Below are 21,959 nucleotides of genomic sequence, written 5' to 3'. Positions count from 1 at the left end.
AATCATACATGGTTTGAAAAAATTAAAAACTAATTCAACTAACTCTGAAAAGGTAAAAGTAGATTAATTTGAAAAATATTTATATAATTTTTCAATATAAAGTAGCTCATCCATCAGATGGCCCTCGTATTTTTCTAGTTCTTACCACAGATTGGATGAGCATAATTGTACATAGGATAAAAATATATTAAATTTGATACTGAATACACTGTTTATACCACCACTACATCAACACTAACAATTACACTATCTGACGCGCGTTTCGATAACCAAGTTATCGTCTTCAGAAACTGAAGGTAAACTAAAATCTAATAACTTGACTTACATGTTTTATATAAAATTTTCTCTCCAATAAACCTTCTTCCGCGAAAATTAATTACAGCGGGTATAAACTCCTTGGTGGGAATATTCATATTCATTCTTTGACTACTAAATTATGGAGTGGTTTGTAATGAAATGACCCAATATTTTCCGGTCCGTCTCTATTTCTAATGAGCTATGTGCTCATTAAAGCGGACAATAACGGACCTCTTAGTCTGCCCAATATACTTTCCGTCACAATAACTACATCTTATTTCATATATACCTTTTCCAAATTTGGTATTTTATCCTTAGGATTGCCCAACAATTGTTTTAATGTATTGTTTGGATTTATAAATCAATTTGAAACCCACTCTGCTAAATATTCCTTCCAACCCTTTTATATAAAGAGGATTGAAATATATCAGAGCAAATTTGAGTTGATGCTAGTCGCTTTTACCATTCTATTTGACACAAATAAGAGCCACAATTGGTCGATTGTGTTGACACCATCTTTAGTTATTTTAGTTGTGAATAATTACTGGATTTATGATATATATGATCATTAAATACAAATAAAATCTTTAACTCAAACTCTTCCAAATTTGATATCAATGAAGAGACGTTTTAAGAAAAGGATTTAAATTACTACGAGTGGATAAATGTCAAACGGGTCCGTTTTTCCTTGCGCGCTTTGCGCATGGCCTGGAACGTAACGTCGTCTGCGCGGTCAGTGCTCGTCAAATGTCGTCAAACGCAACAGGTAGAAACTATGGAGGGTAGAGGTAAGGAGTACCATCTCATATGGGATCTTAGCTTAAAAACTGTCCTCTTGTAGACGATAAATTATAATTCAAAATTTAAGAATGGCTCTCCTGTCGGACGAGATATCATATGATCGTTCAGTTCAGTCTTTCGTCCGTCTTATTTGAATATGCAGTGTTAAAAAATTTTAAATGACTTGAGTCGTCGCTTGATTTAAAATTTACACTCATGAGATAGTAGCGCCTCCCTAACGTAAAGAATTTTATGGACACTTTCTGTAGCACAGCTTCTTACCTCTACCCTCCATAGTAGAAACTTTGTACTTGATATCTTTCTCTACCATCAAACAATTTGCGTTAATATTTACGTGTAAATATATTTGTGTGTCTTGACTGGATTATTTAATTGTCCTGAGTTGAATGTTATACGTACTTTTCTATGTATTACATATTTCTATGTACATAATTCATAAATCTTATTATTAATTTTCCTTCCATTTTTTTAATGAAAAGCATCGCCCTCTTACTGAATTACAAAACAACGCATGGCTGTGGAAGTTAGCATTCTATGTTGATTTGACAAAACATATGAACGAACTGAATTTGAGATTTCAAGGAGAAAACCAGCATCTTCCTGATTTATATACTAATATCAAATCATTCCGGAAGAAATTGATACTGTTTCAATCACAACTACGAAGTAAATGTTTTTCACATCGATTCCTATCGATTTTGCAATCGAAACTTTGAGTGCTTTGAAAATTAATTTTGATACTCGTTTCTCGGACTTTGATGCCATTGCGATTCAAATTAACATTTTTCAGAATCCTTTTGATACTGACATTGAAACCCTAGCCCAGGAACTTCAAATGGAAATGATTGATTTACAGTACAGTGATATAATTAAGAACAAATATCAAAACTCATTTTATAAGAGTCTTCCACAGACACAATTTGACAATTTGCTCGTGGGCTGTTTTCTGTTTTAGGTACTACTTATTTGTGTGAGAAGACCTCGAAAATGAAGTACACAAAAAATGTTTACAGATCTAAATTAACTAATGAGCATCGTAAATCTCTTTTAATAATTGGTACAAGTAAAATTAGTCCACAACTACAAACCATTGTCAGTGGAAAATATCAATTACATAAATCTCATTAGTATTTCATATGTCATTATGCTTGTTATAAGTTATGTTTTTATTTAAAATGTATAAAATGTTAGTTGGATTCATTTCAATACTTTGTTAGTTATTATATACTGAAGTTAACTGCATATTATAGATGTCTTTACTACGTACTACAATTCTGTGCTACTTTATCCAACTTATCACAAAAACAATAACAATAAGCCTACAACAATGTTATGAGCTGTTAGTCCATGACCATATCAATGTAGATGTCATATTAATAATTATTCAATCTAAAATTAGAATACTTCAGTAAACTAAATTTAACTTGCTATAAAAAATATGTTCTCTAAAAGGAGTTTTCAAGTATCCTAGCTCTCCACGGGCCGGACAACATCTGTTCGCGGGGCGGATGTGGCCCTCGGACTGTAGTTTGGAGACCCCTGGTCTGGAAAAATAGTAATGTTAAGGAAAAGTTATTTGTTGTAACAATTTATACAATCTGAAATAAATAGTAATATACTGAAATCTCTTCATTTAATACTTTACATTATAATCCCAAAACTAACAAATGAATATAAATCCAATTTATTGTAAGGGAATGTGGTCAATGTGTTAGTAATTAGTGGTGTTAGTGTTAACAAATATCAATTTTTGGTATCAACATTTTGATGAAACAAAACTAATCATCAACTAATTCAAATCCAATTTTCTGAAGTTTCTTGTAATCGAAGGATGTTATTGTTAATTAATATCATAATCAAATTAAATAATATGCAAAAAAAAAGATTGGAACAAAGCTCAATTTGAACTTATTTCGAGTAAATTTTAATTTCATGAATATGTTTTATTGACATGAAGTTAATCCCTCAATAATAATAATATTCTACCAATCAACAAATACTATTTCAAAAGTACCCGCCGAGACGCAGCGCATGCGCAAAGCGAACAAGGACCCGTTTGACATTTATCCACTGGTATATTACTGAAGACGTAAAGAATTAAAATTAAAAAATTAAAATAATCAATAACACATCATCAGCAAGAATGAATTCATTTGTTCTTAAACCTCAGAAGTTTTAACACGAAATTGTAAGAAAAGTTTTTTTACTTCCTTCAACTTCAAGACGCGGCATTCTTGAAGAAACAGTTACGAGATTAAAAAAATTATTGCTTTTTCTTTCCGTGCAAAAATCTCTCAAGAATCCTATAAAACTTGAAAATTCTTGTTGGGAGCAGGCTGTTTGTACTGTACTGAAATTTCACATCTAATTGTAACCAGCGTTGTCAGATCACACTTTTCTTGCTTATTTGTTAAATAGTGGAATTTGTGTAAATTAATTTTAAATACATATCAAGTGTCAAATTGAATGAGAAACATGATTTAATATGTTTAAAATCAATAACTTGTCACGGCAAAACAATGCATACTAATAACATCGATATAATATTAATAAACAAATGCCTGGCGTATTAATGTAAATGAAGGTGATTTGATTTTCTCGCTGGCATCTGTTATAATCTAAGTATTTGTGGAAGATAAGAGTGGTAAAATTCACTAGATCTTGCAATCCTGCTGGTGACACCGTCATATCGCGGGCGGTCGAAAGATCGATAGAAATTAGGGCCGTTTCTGGCGTTCGAGCTTTAAAAAGGTTTCACTTTATCAATCATTTACATTCACATACAACAGCGAATATATAGATAATTTCAGCTTGTTAGGTTAAATATTATTTATATTATGATGAACTTGTTGCAATTATGATGAAGAAAATAACACGTTTCATCTAAAAATAAATTTTCGATCAAAAATTTGAGTTAAAGAATTTGAGCATGGAAAATATAAACAGTCTGATAGTTTGCTATTGTAACAAAGATTTGAAGGAAACTTTCTTAACCCTTTAGACAGAGCATGATTTTTTGCGTTAAGAAGAACATCCGTACTAGATTCGGATTTCGCTAATAATTATTACAAAGAAGTGGTACCAATAATACATAAAAGCGAGATAAATTCGCGTATATCCATTCGACTGCTTCAAGTTGGCATATCACATATTATGCACTTCCATATTGCTCTTCTGGTAGGTGTAAAACGGCAATTTGTTTTTCATCCAGAGTTGGCATAGAAGAGCTCTCAGCCTCATATATCCCTATAGCTTCTAGGACTAATACTACTCCATTACTGAGGCAAGATGTGAATTGCTTATTTGCAAAAAATAATTCGCTGAACTAGATTCTACTCTGTGTGCGATTACTCCTTCGTTATCAGCAGTAAAATATTGGTTAGCAGAGTTTGAACGAGGCCTCCCGACCTGTGAAGACCAGCATCGCTCAAATGAGGTGACGACTCCAGAAATGTTGAAGAACAAAATGCTACTGGATGATCGTCGACTGAAAGTGCACGTGCTAGCAGAAATATTAGGCATTTTAAAAAGTGCGTTACATCGCATATTAACCAAAAATTTGGACAAGAGAAAGCTGTGCGCAAGATGGGTGCCGCGTTTGCTCACATTGGAACAAAAATGAAACGTAGGTCTATCCCTACACGCCCAGAACAAAAGAACAATCAAAACAATGGATTGAAAAGTGAGAACCGGCTTCAAAAAAGACAAAGACCGTTCCATCTTCAGGCAAGGTCATGACATCGGTCTTTTGAGATACGCGAGGGATAATAGACTATGTGGACAAAGGAAAAACTATCAACTAATTGCAACATTTGATCGGAGAAATCAAGCAAAAACACCAGAATTTGGCTGAGAAGAAAGTGTTGATTCATTAAGACTATGCACCAGCTAACACATCCGTAATTGCACTGGCCAAATTTAATGAATTAAAGTTTGATTTGCTATCTCATGCACCCAATTCGCCAGATTTAGCTCCCTCTGATTATTTTCTGTTCCCAGACATGGATGGACGAACCAAAACATCACGCTTCCAGTCATAATCATATTAATAATGTAAAATTGTTAAGAAAATTTATCCAATAATAAAATTTTGGATGCATTTGGAAGCATCGAAATTGCTAAATGCTAAAGAACAGATTAAATAAGGATGAAATTCCAATTCCTTACAGTCCACTCTATAGTTCCGTAGTCATCAAAGAAGTTTTTCTGCTAAAATTGTGAGTGTGAGTGTTGGTGTAATTGTAGTGTAAACAGTATGGTCAGTATGAATTCACCAACGGTTCCAGAAATTCCAACATGGTGGAATCTTGTTTATACAGCAACAGGATTAAGTGAAATAAAAAAGAATATATTTCGCATCTATATTAAACTCTTCATTGGTTCATTTCGCAAAAAAGTCGATTGAATACTTTCTTTGAAATTATACTAATTTATAAGTTGCTACATTCTATTTACTCTTGCACGTCTTCATCAAGACAATTCAAATCTAAAGTACAGTACACCACTGTGTTCTAATGTAAATAAAATGAAGCGTTCAGATGAAAAATAAATGCAAATATTATTAACATAAAGAAAAAACAACGATAACGGTCAGTTAGTTATTAATCGTATACATAAACTCATCATAAGTAGTTCCCTTATCGTAATTTAGTGCGTTCTTCCTATTTTGATAACCCACACTGTGAATAGTTGGACTGAAAACTGAATTTTAGTTTTTTTCCATTGATTCAGAAGACATGTTGAAAACTAACGTAAGTATCATTTGTTTTAACTATCTGCTCTAAACTAGAACTTCATGACTAATGATTGATTTAAAACTCTAAAATAATGATTGAAATTTGCTGTAAACAATATGGTAACAGTGGTTAATTACTAGGATGTTGATATACACTGGATTTAAAGTGAAATTTTTCTGAAACTACTAGTTTTATATGCTTCAATATATCAATAATCATGTTTAAAAGAAAGATTCTAAACAAAAATTAGAAACAGTAAGAAACAAAACGAAAATGAGGGACGCTAAATAGTTAGAAAGATCACTAGTATAAATATAATTTCAAAAACAACTAAGTTATCAAAAAGAAAGTAATAGAAGAAGTAATTATACGAAAAAAGACATAAATTAGAAACTCTTAGGCTAGAAATGAATAGTATGAATCAATTTATAAAAATAATGAATGGATTCCAATAATTCGATCTCTTCCAGGTTCCAATGTCCCACGCTGTGTTTCTTGCTTTTCTTATATTTCCATTAAAAACAACCAAGAAAGGCTTAGTATACATCCCTGTCATTCTCCTCGCAGGTTTTTGACATTTCTTATAGCATTCGTTGTATTATTATTTGGTGCTCTAATAATGTTATTTGTTGTTTCGTTTTCTATTTTTTACGATCACTAATATGCCGTTCCTGTCTACCTCATCGAACGTTTTTTCTAGATCTAGTCAACAAAAAAGTGCGTCTCTCCTAATTTACTTATATTTTTTTCTGATATTTGTATTCGTTTTATTGTTCACGTCTATTGTCTTTTCCTCATAAACTATTATAATAATTGATAATTCACTTTCTGATTAGTTTCAAATTACGAAACAACTATTTTTTTGATTTTGTGTTAATGTTAACAATGAGAATAGTTTATCTAGAACCCGTCTCCTTCACCAAAACTTTAAATATGCAAATATCTGATGTATTTGGAAGAAATAAAAGATTCACACGTGATTAGATTGCTTGTAATCGAATTAATATATCCGATCAATAGTCAAATATGGAAATAATATCAAAAACAAAGTCTACAGGAAAAATTGAGCTCCAACAATTTGCAATGGTTTCTTACTGGAAATACACGAAGGATACAAAATATATATGATCATATTTATATTATATATTATATATGTATTACTCATTAAATGGTTGATGCTTAATGCTGATTAAAAGCTCGTTTGCAATAAAGATTCAAACGAATGTTTGGACAGTCATTTTTTATGTCATGTGTCGTAGTAGATTTAAATTAGAGAACCCAGTATAATCTGTATATCAATAGTCGGTTTGCAGGTTTCGGTTTCTGTAGCCTGGTAAAATTGTTTTTCATTGAAATGACTGAAGATAGGAAATAATACAGCCGCAGATGTAACCGCTCCTACTTATAGTAAATAATTTATTATACGGATGTATAGACAATAAGGGAATTTAACATAATTTAACACGATTATCTTGAAAACCTACATGTAAATGTCCCTATCCCATTGGAAAAGAAAAGAACGAGACTATCTCTTTATACTAAAGCTGGTGGATTTCATCTTTATCCATCGGCGAATTAATGGTTTTTTCTCTATTCTGTCCAAATTCTATATATTATGTTTTTATATTTTTTTTTTCATTTCCATTACAAATGTCCCTCTATCCGAAAATTTCCCTTTTTCGTTTTTATGCTTATTTTTATAGCCTAGATAATTATCGACTTCGTTTTTATATATTTTCAATTATGCTTCTTTGGTACTCTGTCTTCCGTTCATAATCTCACATTTTAAATTATTTTTGTTAATTATTGTAGGAAGAAATTTTATATCTGTACTTTTTTGAATCAAGTTCTCTTCCTATATATTTAAATGTTTAATAAGCTCTGTCGTTCAAGACGAGATGTTCTATTAGAATCGTAAGAAATTTTGTTTGTAGTACGAACTGTTGCAGCATCTATCATAATCCTCAAACTTGGTTCCATCTGACTAGTTTGTTCTCACAAAAGAACAAATGACGACTTGCATTTCTAAAAGACCATCTTTGACAACGATTGATGAAGCAGGAGAAGCGAAGAAACGGTGGCTGAAAATTAATATTTAAACACTAGGTTTTGCTATAGCAGAGAGGTCCCTGCCATCTATCGCCCAGCGAAACAAAATGACAAGAAAAAATACTTTGATAACTTATTCAAAACCCAAGAAAACTGATTTTTGTGACTGGTAACTGCAATGCCAAAAATACCTTATGGAGCTCACAATCAGATCCTAAGAAGATCCCAGATCCCTGACCTTTTGACTTTGGCAGTATTAAAGGCTTCAATGTGAAATATCTACCAATCATCAGGAAAACAGAAATAGCAACGTTTGCAAATGACACAGCAATTTTTGCAACACTTTCAAGTCCTCAAAGTACATCGAAGAATTCACAAGGAAGTTTAAATAAAATCAAAATCTGCATTAATAAGTGGAATAATGAAAAAAGAATATCTGGGTATGCATATAGATGGATATAGCATATCTTCGCAAAGAGAAAATAAATGGGTAATGAAATCCTTCAAAGGTTTCAGAATAAAACTCTTAGAATAATTGGGAGTGTCCAATTCTATCTTTGAAAGAGACCCTCAAGTGCCTTTGGTTAAAAATGAAGACAAGAACAAAAGTTTAAGTTACAGTGACAAATTATGTGCCCACCCTAATGTACGCTTAGAAAACTAACTGAAGAAAACGTCTTAGAAGATTCAAACCGAACGAACGTGTGACAAGATTTAATTGAAATATACAAATTATACAAACATGTAAGTTATAACTTTTAACCCATGTTGTCATGAGTAATTGTGAAAAGAAGATCCATCCTCGTTGAGGAATACTGCCGTCTTTAAGACGAAACAATAACAAAATGATTTCCAAAATGTACCAGCTAATCAATTTATCCTTTTATTTGAAAAATATTGTTATGTATGAGTTTTTGGAGAAATTTGGGCTTTATATATTTACGTTGAATATGCACATTATTTGTGTATGTGTTGTTTTTGGGTAATCCGCCTCTGCATCAACAAGATAAGCAAAAATAACCGATGTTAAAGGTCACCGGTTACACTTAGTAACTGGTACAGAAAATCTGACAGTTAAAAATATCCTTATATGTCGTGATAAAAGTTCATACGTCGGATATGAAATTTTTTTATGGAATCAATGGCATTAATGTGTTATTCCATAAAATTTATCTTTACGAAATGATTATTTTACCTCTTACTTCATGCTATCTGACGTGATATAAAAAACTATAATATGTTTGGAACTCACTATACCAATAATTCATATCGTCATACCACAAGAAGTTCCTAATGTCCCAAATGGTGTATTTGTAGTCTTATCAAAAGGTGATCGTCAAAATAAAGCTTAGATTCTCTTAGCCTTAGAAACCCATCATTTTGTTCAGCGACAGCAGTCTATTTATTTATGCCTATTCTTTGTAAGGCGCATTTACCATTTTGGTAATTTGATGCTGTATGTTGTATGACTTTAAGAGCTCCGTTGTAGTCTTCTATATCTTCATTTTCCATTCAATGGGGCAGGCTTCCATTCAAACAATAATGAAACATTTTAATATTTTGTTTTTGATGACTTCTTTTAGTCGACGTTTTTCGGGCAGGAAATTTGGAACGGTTGCAATTTCATCTAATTTTAGAAGAGTAGAAGACGAGTAGAAAACTTATAGCAAAAGGGACTTGAAATTCTTATTTGAATCAACAAAATACACAGTGAAACATGTTCAAAAAATATAGTATAATAGATAAAGTTATTCTTTTCCATTTCTATATCTAAACGTTGATAGTACTTTTTTAATCTCTCATCGTCATTGTCCATTTTTCAAATCATTCTAAAAGAACAGAAATTTTACTAAGATTTATACCAAAACTTTAATTTTCCACCACAATTTGAATCAAATGTTAAACAAATATACACATATTTGAACTCTCTATTATATATATTTATTTTATCATATCAATATTGTTTCATGTCGCTCACATTCAATTCCGATACTGATAATCCTACCCGATAACCTATCTTAATACACCCTGACGTAGAATTGGCGCCACCCAAATCTAGACACCATTATTAAGTTGTGTTATCTAGACGGTAGTCTTTTGCAAATAAGGGATATCTTAAAAATTATAATTCAAAAGAAAAGAGTCATGATGAAATTAGAAGAAATTGGAGTGTGAAGTGAATTTAACAGATATTCAAGATATTGATTTCAGTTACGTATTTACCAGTGATGATTCCTGAGTACGTAATTGGTAATCCCAAACAATTAATGTAGGTTCTAAAATTGATCTTAGTTTTGTATTTACTAATAACTAATCAAGTCATACCAAAATCCCATAGTTGCTACAATAAACTCAAAACTAAAAAGGCTACATAGGCCAGGGCACTTACGAAAAAAAGGCTTTTGGTGACAAAATTAATAGTAGAAAAAAAACAACGCCATCGTGCTCTAGGGGTTAAATATAAGTTATGTGCATAAAATTCAACATTTGTTGTCTATGCGTTTTTTTAAACAATAAAAACACCAAAAAATCGTTACAAATTTTGTTTTTTGCGTTTTGCGCGGAACTTATGCAAAACTCGTCTTTGTTACTATGACAATATTGTAGAGAATTCAAAAATCTTCAAAATAAGCTTTTATAATTTAAATTTCGATAATTTTTTGCTTAGATAATTTAACCGAAAGGAGAAAATTTTAAATTTTTTAAATTGTTTATTATTATGAATCCATAGGGGGCCCTTTTTCTCAAAGGGCCGTTCTTGCTCCTCGGATGGTCCTATCATCAATTGAAAAGTCGCGCTGGAAAGAAGAAGAGTTGAACTAAAAATCCCTCATCTCAGTTTTTGAATTTTTTTTACCTCAAAAAAGGGGTAAAAAAAACAATTTATTGTTTTTTAAACATTTTATTAAAATATCGTAATACCAATGTCAATATCAGAGCTTCAATAATTTTATTTATTTAATAATTGAAATTAATTATTCATTTATGTTATACGTAGTATTAAGATTCAAGCCGAAAAATTATTGTTTCACAGTATTAGGGTACAAAAAAAAATATTTTCATAAACAACATACAAAAAAAGAGTATTTTTAAATTTTTTGTATGAAACCTATAAATGCGTTCAAGTAAAGCAGTATATACGTAATATTTCCCCATAAAATTAAGTATTTCCACCTAGAATGCAAAGTATTTTATGCCAGTATGAATAACCATTTATTTAGTTAATAAAGTCTTACAAAAAATTGCAAAATTCATAGAGGGGAAAATTCTGGGAAAATTATTAATTTTAGCAAAAAACTAATGTGACAGCTAATTTTAGCTGAACGAGTTAGCCCAGTTTAAAAAAAAAGATCAAAATCGGCTCAATAGTTACTGAGATAATTAATATTTTTCAGCGCCCCGCATATTTGAAATCTGTCGGATCATTTTTAAGCGCGCCGTCTCTGCTTCTTTTCATTAACCCCACTCTTCCGCCGTCGCGGCTTCGCGGAACATCGGACAAAAACAGTGTCACTTATACTACCAAATGCACATTTTCACTAATAGATTATTGAAACTTTTATTGATAAAAATTTCAAATGTCCCCTACAAAATGACGCAAAAAACATTCCTGAATATTGAAAAACAAAGCCGCAGTGATTTGAAAAAAAATGTCTAGCTTCGCCCCAAATTAATTTGCTAGCTTTCCGAATATGACATTAGTATTACGATACTTTTATAAAATGTTTATAAATTTTTTTACCCCTTTTTTGAACACTTTTTTGAGGTCAAAAAAAAATTCAAAAAACTGAGTTGAGGGATTTTTAGTTCAACTCTTCTTCTTTCCAGCGCTACTTTCCAAATGATGATAGGACCTTCCGGGGAGCAAGAATAGCCCTTTGAAAAAAAGGGCCTCCTATGGTTTAATTGTCATTTTGCAAAAACTATTAGGGCCACAGGGCCCTTCTTTAGAGCATTGATTAAGTACATCGAGATCTCGGTTTTCAGTGAATAAGAAACATTTATATTTGAAATTAAACAAATTATAAAGAATTTAAAGAATTAAAAATTTTCCCATTTCGGTTAAATTATCTAAGCAAAAAATTATCGAAATTCAATTTATAAAAACTTATTTTGAAGATTTTTCAATTCAAAGACGAGTCTTGCATAGGTTCAGCGCAAAACGCAAAAAACAAAATTTGTACTGAATTTTTGGTTTTTTTATTGTTTAAAAAAATAACGCATAGGCAAAAAATGTATTTTATGCCCATAACTTTTATTTAACCCCTAGAACACGATGGCGTTGTTTTTTTCTACTATTAATTTTGTCACGTAATTTCGTAAATGCCCTGGTCTAACACTATATTAAACAACATTTCTATGATTTAATACAATTAAAATCAAAATAATAAGACAAAAATATTGAGAATAAAAAGCAACTTTCCAATGAATAGGCAAAATGTGGAGGAAGGTATTAAGAAATTACAATAAATGAATCAAAAACTATTGGATAGACACCTTCGCAGAAAGGCAGTCAAAAGAAAACAAGAAATATTGGATATGATTAAGAAAAGATAAGGAACAAAGGATAGTATGTGAGCAAATAGATAGAGATCTAAATTCTAAAATCTAAATCTAAATAACAAAAAAAATTATTATCGACAAATAAAACATCTTCAAATTTTCACGCAGCATTATATAACAGATTTAGAATGCATCGATGGATTTCTTGATGATTATGACATGATGAAGTTAATTATGCTATTAAAAAAACTACAGATAAAAAGGCGAAAGGACCAGGCTAAATATTGGAACAGAAATTTACAATAGTGGCGAAATTCCTCAGCTTTGTACCGATATTCAAAATATCTAATCCAAAAAAATGCGACCACAAAATTGTGATGAATACGTCTGCTTTATTGACTTCGGCAAAAATTAAACGTTTCAAATGGCTCGAATTATAGCAAAAATCTCTCAACTCAACTCAACTCAATTTATATTGACAAATCGTGACATCTTGACGTTGAGGTCGGAAGCTTTTCAGGCCACACTCGTACATATACACCAAACTAATAAAAGCATGCTAAAAAACGATTGTTACTTGATTACTTTATCATCAGTAACTTAATCTTTATAAAATTTAAATTAGAATGCACAAATTTTCACAAACATAATATTTAATAACTTAACCCAACTGTATTCGATATTTATCGATATTTTTGAGCAATAAAAGGAATGGATTAGTACTTAAATAAAGACTACATACCCTGCATTTCCTGAAACAAGAAAATAAGAAAATAATTTAATAGAACTGACACCAAAGATTCATAAAATCTAAATTGGATATAGGCAAACTAATAAAAAGAAGATAACGTCGTCAATTTCTACTAAAACATGTCCTTTGTTTTCAGATGATAAAAGAAATCTGCATTCTATTGATAGTAACGACCCTGGTGAAAAAGACGGTACCAGCCTTAGTAGGACAGAGCGACATACCAAAATGCTCCTACGGAGACAGGGGATCCCTAACTGCGACATGCATTAATGCTTATCCAAACTACTTCAGAAGCACTACTTATAGATTCGATCAGCTAGATGAAACTGTATTGTGCTTAAACTGCACTCTAACAACTATAGATACCGGCAATTTCGACATATCAGGCAATCAAATAAGAAACTTGTGGTTAAATAACAGTCGCATCGAAAGGATCAGTCCAAAAGGATTTATGGGATTGATATTTTTAGAAAGATTATATTTAAGTTATAATAAAATCAAATCAATCGTTCCGACCACTTTTTCGGGGGTGAAAAAAATCAAATATATAGATTTATCCCATAATGAAATAGAGCTATTGGTAAACGACGGGTTTCTTGAATTACATAGTTTAGAAGAACTAAACTTGGAAAGTAACTTGATTCAAACTATATCTGTAAGCGCATTCAACGGTTTAACGATTATAAAAACAATTAATCTCAGAGATAATAGAATAAGAGACGTAAATGGAGTTTTCGGCAATATGACCTCATTAAATATACTTAATTTGCAATATAATCGTATAACTACGTTAAAAGGAGACGAATTTTTGAATTTAACTGGATTGATGGAATTGAATTTAGCTAACAACAATTTAAAGGATGTCGTATTGGAATTGGAGCCTAACAATGTATTAAAAAACCTCTACTTACAGAATAATATTATAGAAGTCTTGGCAGCTAAATTCTTGAAAGGATTACACAACTTAGAAAACCTTGATTTGAGCAACAATCTTATATTTGATATAAGTATAAGAACATGGGAGAAGTTATTTCAGTTACGTCGGCTTAACGTATCATACAACCATATCGGATTATTGCAAACCGGAACTTTCGCAGGATTACCTCAATTGGAGTTATTAAATTGTTCTCATAATAATATAACAGAAATTAAAATCACTGGAGTGTTTTCGTTGCACAGTTTACATGCGCTTGACGTTTCATATAATCAATTAATCGATTTCGATTACGTTGGATTGATCTCCAGGCTTCCGAGGCTCTCATTTCTAAACCTAGAAGATAATAAGCTACCTTGTCCTTTGGAAGACGAAATGGCTAGGTATTTCGAAGAAGATAATTTCAAATATATTCTGTATAACGAAAAAGTTGGATCCTTTAAATGCGTGGACGTGCCGACGAAAAGTTCTCTAAAAAATATTACCGAACCGTTGATTGCTACGGCTGAATATATGCCATCTAGAATATCCGGAGCTGAAGTTACTATTATTGTATTGATGTGTGTTGTGTTTGTGTGTATAGGATTCTTGTTTTATATGCAGTATCGTACTTACCAAGATATGTATTCAAACCGACCTAGTAGAGCTGTGTCATCCGCTCGATTGGTATCTTCCGAAATCGACAACGGCGACGACAGTTATTTGCAAGGATAAAACAAATTCGTTTGGACTTATATTAGAAATTTGTGATACAATTTGTTTGTGAAAAATGAAATTAATAAATATTTTATTTTTTTTTATCTTACTTGCTTAGTAAATAAACAAATCCCGTCATTTTTTATCCATTTTTTAATTTGCTCTAATAACGCTATGATATACACAGAATGTTTCAAAACATAAAAAATTCCTTATTTACAACTTTATCGACTTTGTGTTACTTTCATGCAAGTTGCAGTTCTACGGAATTTTCTTTTCTTTCGAATTAACAACCCAACTGTTAGTCAAATCAATTCTTTCATCTAGATAGATAAAAAGTTTACTAACTCACTGTTCTAATTATAATATCTTCTTATTCTTTCTTTCATAATAGGTCTAACGCCTGTTTCTTCTTCAAAATCTTTTCTCATCGTGACTCTAGGTTATTTATCCTTATTCGATTTACATGTTGGTTTTATTGTTTTTTATGCTGTAATTATAAACGTCTTCTGATGTTTTCACTTCAATTGTATAAAAGCAATATTTCAAAAGAAAAGACTTGCCAAAGTTTTTATTTATTATTTAATAAATCTATTATACAATGTAAAATGCAACTTGCTGTTTTATGTCGTTTTGAATCCAAATTTTGAAGGTATTCTCAATATCCTATCAGACGAAGCTAAATACTCAGGAATCATAATAGACTCAAAACTTTCGTCGAGAAAACAACGTAAAAAGCAATTGAAGCAATCTTTTTGGGACTGAAACCAAAGGTAATATGGCAACCAAAGGTGATATATTGGTTGCATATAGTAATCATAAGGCCTATCATAATCTATGGCTGATTGTTGTGATGGGAACCTATGGACCTATATAGGTATATATGGACCTATGTAGCCTATAGAATTGTTAATAACAGGTGTAGGTTTAGAAAACGCTTTCCGGTTAAGAGAGAATCACTTTTGGTGGTAAACTAATTATGGAAATACAACTATCCCTCAGGAAATGGGAGAAATTGGAAGAAAAAGAAGGATTTATCAGATATGATAAAAAAAAGGACTTCGAGGAAAAGATAGAAAAAATTCCTACAACAGAAGAATAGAATGAAAAATCCGTCATAAAAGATAATGAAATCTCAATATTCACTGATGGCTCGGTTTAAAAATATAGAGCAGAAGTCGGCGTCTTTTCTATTGCTAGTGTGTCTGGATCAATATTTCCTATTCATATACATTAAAAACATTGAATTTGTCCCTGGCTGAAAATGGACTTTCATAATAGTTATTTACAAGCCAATGTCTACAAATTTTGTACAATGTTTGACACTTAATCATTTCTTGTTGCTCTTAAACCCGTATAAAAGTATTTCTTAAATTGAACTTCTCGGCAAATGAAATTTCATCGTATTTCATGAATATTTTTTCAAAGAAATGTGAATAATCATTTTTATATCTTACCTTATGAATTTAATAGAGTCGAGAGGTTAGCTCTGAAATGGAATGCTGAATTAGTCCAAACTGGTATGAATTAAGTCTAATGCCGGGTTTCTTCACTTCCTAATAAAGTCCTTACTAACTATTATATACCGAATAATCAAAAATTCGGTGTCTTCACCTTCTAATAAAGTAAACCTCCGAGTAAATCGAGTTATTTGCCAAATAAGTTATTAGGCAGTGTTAATTAAAGAGTTTATTAGAAACTTAACCTTTGATATCTATCAAAAATGGATTTTTTATTTATTATACCTATATTTGATTAGTTCATTTTGGAAATATTCGTCATACAAATAATTAAATATTTAATATGGGTTCTTTTCAGGATTTAGAAGATTTGTTTTTTTTTTGCCCGATGATGAAATTTTTTGACCGTTTTCTTTTTCTTTTCCTCTCAATTATTTTCAATATAAACTATAATTTTCAGACCAACACATATTTCTCCAACTAGCGACCACTTCAACATTTAACTTTAACACGTTGTCACAAACACTTTGCTTATTTCTTTCCTTATTCAATACATGGACGACTGTTATATAGGCATCTTTCACAGTGTTACCAACATTTTTAAATACATAATAAAGTGATAGATACTTATAAGTTAGTTCGGATTTAAACCTATTAGGGTGAAGAAACGGTAAACATTTATTCGTCAATAAAAGTTCCTACTAAAGTTATGTGGTTAATAATTATTTGGCACTTTATTAGAACGTGAAGAAACCGGCCCTAAGTATTTAAGTCTTATTGATTCCAGTGGTAGAGAATTTTTCAGTGTGATAAATTAGGTAAATTCTAAATCATAATTTTTGCTACTTATGCATGGAAATTTCAAAACAAGAACATCAGCGATTACTCCTCAAGATGTTGTAAGCTCTTTATCGTAGCGCTTAAAAACAACATTTTTCATTTTTTGGAGAATAATTGCGCAAACATCGTATGTCTTCTAGCCTCTTTCATGAAATATTTCAAATTTTTCCCTTTCAATTTCGTATGTTTCCCGACTGTCTATGAGTCTCTAGCATTTTTGAATAACAAAAATAACAAGTAATCAAATTTTTTAATAAAATCTCGATTAATTTTCTGTTTTTCAGATCCTCCTGGCATCAGGAATCCTATATGCGACAATTGTATCCACTTTAGGCTATTCAAAACCGATGGAATGCAAGTACGGAGAAAGAGGATCCTTAACTGCGATCTGTTACAACGCTAGTTCCTTTTATTTTAGAATAACGAACTATCGATTTGATTATTTAGATGAAACTTTGGAATGCGTTAACTGTAATTTAACGTCTCTCGAACAAGGTACATTCGATATTCCAGGAAACGAAATAAAAAACTTGGACATAAGAAATAGTTTCATAAGGAAAATATGGCCAAAAGCCTTCATAGGAATGATATATATGGAAAAATTACTACTAGCGCACAATCCCATCGAAATTATCTATCCAGAAGCGTTTTTAGGCGTGAGAAAAGTGAAGCTACTAGATATGGAAGATACTGTAAGCGATTTAGAACCAAAAGTATTCCAAGAACTACATTTACTAGAAGTGTTGCAACTAAATAAGAATACATTAACAAAAATAAAACCTGGTACTTTTGATGGTTTGTACAACTTGAAAATATTGGATTTAAGCGAAAATAATCTTCAATCCGTCAATAACTCCTTCGATCCCTTGATTAACTTGAGGATACTCAATTTAAAGAATAATCACATCAAACAGATTTACGGCGATGAATTTATTCAATTAAAAAGTTTATATTTGCTTAATTTAGAAAACAATGGCTTGTATAATTTCACTAGTAATATGCCAGCTGATAATCAAATGAGGATTATTAATTTATCATTTAACAACCTATCTGCCGACAGTTTCGCACCTAATACATTCAGCAATTTAAATTCAGTGGAAGAGTTGAATTTGAATAATAATAACTTAGGAGATATACCAGTTGGGCTGTTCCGAGGACTATACAAATTAACGACGTTAAATCTAAATGATAATTCTATAACTGAAATAAACACGGGAAGGTTTACGGGGTTACCACATTTGAGAGTTTTGAATGTTTCTAGAAATAAGATTCGTTTGTTAAAAGTAACAGGTCGATTTGCTCTACCCAGCTTAATAACGTTAGACGTGTCGGATAACAAAATAGTTGATGTAGATTACATGAATTTGATTTTGAGGACGCCGAGATTGAAGCACATAGATCTTCGGGATAACAAGCTTTCTTGTAAGACGATTGCTCAATTGGAAGCTCTTCTAGAAACCGACAGCGTCACTTTCTATATAACTAATACAACTGTATGTCCCAAATTGGTCGACGAAGAAGTTGTTAAATTAATCGATACATTTACTGAAAGGCTGGACTCTAATTACGTTAATAATAATGTTATGATATGGATGTTTGTATTAATGACCGTTGCAATTTTGTTAACTGGAGTAATGTTTTATATACAGATCTTCATTTTAAGATTTGTGGTACCTGGTGTTAATGTGAATAATTTTGGTTATAGGAGAAATACAGAACAAGTGTAAGATATTTGAGAAATAAAATTTCTTTTCTATAAAATGTTGTTTTTACTTTATCTGGTGAAAAATATCGATTTATTTATATTGAATTGAACTATTGAATATATCGATTGGGAACATACCAAGTTACATCCCTGGGAAGTTATAGGGATTCACAGTAGGGTTTAAAATGTCGAAAAAAATGCATTTCTTTGTAACCCTTGAACTTGAAACCTAACCAAGTTTCTATTTTGTATAATATTATTGAGAACGGGAAGTAAGAGGTGACCTAACCTAAAAAGATTTTGAACGTTTTCTACTCTTATAGATCAAATAACAAAAGAAATAGTTTCAAAAATGTTATTTTAAAAGTAAATTGCCTCCAACCGTTATATTTTAGGCTTGCCTATACGCCTCTGCTCTGTGTCTGTTCTTATGTGGAACACTCTGTACAATAAAATGAATGTTTTAAATTTGAATAATGAAATTTATCCAAAATATGATCAATTTATCCAAAATATGATCAATTTAACTCATTACTAACAACTAATTCTTAGTAATAATGAACCTTGTCTAATTTCATGATGTCTTTGAGCTTGGAAATAATGCCCTAGATTACATATCGTTTATCAAAACAATGGAAGAAGAATTTTAAATAAAGAATTTCCATCGTTTGATGATAATAAGAATTGGAATGTTACTCTTGAAATACAAAATAATAAATTCAAATTTATAACGATGAAGGAAAAATGCGGTGAAATATTAATTACTTAATATTGGAAAGCGTTGCACAAGCAATTGATATTAGCCAGGGCACCGTAAAAAATGTTATCAAACAATAAAAACATTTTGAAAAGAATAAATTTATCATTAGGATGAAAGTGGAATGCCAAAAACGTAAACATTGATGATAATGTTTAACGAAGAATTATTCAAAATTGGTATATGAAAGAAAAAATCAGCGCCTACTCTTAGACGTTTACCCTAAAACGTTGAGGAAGACTTATAGTTCCCAGGATTTTGTATTGAAAATATTGATTTGGTAGATTTTTATTACATTTACTTGTAACAATATGGGCGGATAACTTCGTATGCTGACATCAAGAAAATCTTTTTATATATATATAGAATTTGATTTGATTTTTCAATATAGTTCAATATACCTTTTTTATAGTACGATTTATCTCTAGTCTCAAAACAAACAGTTTTTGCGATTCATTCTTTGAATATCTTTAGATATTAAAGGAATAGATTTTGTGAACTTTTTCGTCGATAACAGCCTCTTTGGGGCGTCTACTGTGTACATCGTCCTCGGTGCTCATTTCGCATAGCATAAACTCAGCAAACCACTTTTCAGCTGTTGATTATCTATGGTAAAGTTCAAATAATATTGTTCAAGCCAAGAATATGCTTCGATAGTATTGATTTTACCAAAAAACAATACTCTATCAAATTTCTTCGCTATAACTCACAAGCTAATAGTCAAATTTATACACGTGTCTTTTGAAGGTTAGAGCTAACTGAAAATTATATGGATTTAATACTAGTAGCGCCATCTATGAGACAGCCACCCTAATAATACGGTCTCCGTTGTAATAATAAATGAACTCCAATGAAAGCATGAACACTAAATTAAACCAGGCAGAAGAAAACAAGATGCGATAATGAAACCAACAATCAAGAAATACGTCTCGTATTTCAGTCTCTTTACTCGAAATTAATATGATAACATATCGTAAAAGATAGTACAGGCAGTACATACAGTAGACCCATCAAACAATATGAAACAACCTGATACCCCTACCCACAATCAAATAAATAAGAGACGAAGCAGAAATGAAGCTATGATAACATTGTTTGAAAGGAAACTTATAAATTCCGAATCACCCTTGTAAGTACTCTTAAGTTGAATTTTTTAAAACATAGTAGATAAACTCGAAGGAGCATCAAAAAATGCTAATATTTCTTCACTTGTTGATAGATCCTGGCCTCCAAATTGGTGTTGGAAAGAATGAAGTGTTACGTTGAAGAACATTCAAAGGTAAAACATGTACCTACGGAGTATAATCATAAAAAAATACCACCTTTGGGTAAGGAATAGATATTGCAACAGGATATTATTATTAGCTTCGATTTATCTATGGATCTACCCATGATGTAAAGACTACAATGTGTGCTATAGCGCACCAGCTGGGAAGCAGCCAATGAGAATGCGCTCCCAAAACAACGCGACAATTTGAAACATTTCAATTGAATACTTGATGTAAAGCACACCTTGTAGTCGTTACATCATGGATCTACCTTTATCTATAACAGAATCTTCCTGACAATATACTAATTAATTAATTTATTGCCGTAGTACTTATTAAGATCGTCAGTTATCCTAAAGGTGTTCTCACGAAGAAGCGGCCTGAGAAACGAAATAAATAAATTGAAAGACTATACTGATAATTATACTGTCCTTTATCTAGATTCTCTGTTTGCCGCTGGCCAAACTTAGTACCATTTAATCTTATACTTTATTTAAACGCTCAATTTTGAATGGTACAGTCTCATAAATAATTCATGAGACGACCAAGTCATCGATGTCGATCAATAAATGTGGAAAATGATCTAGAAAATGTAGACGTAGATTTCGCATAGACTGTCAAGAAGATAAGAAGTATAAAAAAACGGGAATAACTGACTGCAAATTTAATAATCATTATGTATTTATTATTAATAAATAATTAATAAAAGATAATATATATCTTGGCGCAACATTTACGACATAATTGGACACACCCATTCCATTCACGCAACTTGTTTAGTTCAATTTATCATTAAGTGCAATAAGCACAAATCTTCTCAATTCTACACTAAATAAATCTGTAGTCTCCTCAATTTCGTTATCATTAAGTTAAACATTTTTTGATAAACGTTACAGCACCAGATGTATTATTTTATTGCACTTCTCTTAGAAAACTTTCTCTATTCCTTGTTGCTTTCTTTTCCAAATTTTTGAATCTCGTTTTCCACATACAATATCTGGTTCGATTCTTTTGTAATTGTTAATGCTTTATCTTTCTTTTTAAACAATATTATTTTATCTCATGACCATAAAAACCTCAAATGATTCACGTTTCCATTGAAATCATTACTATTTTCTTACTATAGTGATGTAATGATTGTTAAGTAGCTTTAGTTTTAATG

The 21,959-nt window shown here is 31.1% G+C and overlaps 1 protein-coding gene across 2 annotated transcripts; it reads left to right on the top strand.

Annotated features, from left to right (window-relative positions):
* The first annotated feature begins 5,645 nt into the window (after positions 1-5,645).
* On the top strand, positions 5,646-18,828 carry LOC130441226 (toll-like receptor 4). 2 transcript variants are annotated; one of them, XM_056774807.1, is made up of 2 exons: positions 5,646-5,849; positions 17,352-18,828. In XM_056774807.1, exons 1-2 carry the CDS (start codon positions 5,835-5,837, stop codon positions 18,792-18,794), a joined length of 1,458 nt encoding a protein of 485 aa, XP_056630785.1. In that variant the 5' UTR covers positions 5,646-5,834; the 3' UTR covers positions 18,795-18,828. The 2 variants fall into 2 exon arrangements, with proteins under 2 accessions (XP_056630785.1, XP_056630784.1); XM_056774806.1 differs by lacking the exon at positions 17,352-18,828 and adding an exon at positions 13,274-14,913 and having other exon boundaries at positions 5,648-5,849.
* Positions 18,829-21,959: the final 3,131 nt, after the last annotated feature.

This window comes from Diorhabda sublineata, chromosome 3, assembly GCF_026230105.1.
Source record: "Diorhabda sublineata isolate icDioSubl1.1 chromosome 3, icDioSubl1.1, whole genome shotgun sequence".
Taxonomy (NCBI): Eukaryota; Metazoa; Arthropoda; class Insecta; order Coleoptera; family Chrysomelidae; genus Diorhabda; species Diorhabda sublineata.
The sequence above is the reverse complement of the archived record's forward strand: the minus strand, read 5'-3'. Positions and strand labels throughout refer to the sequence as shown.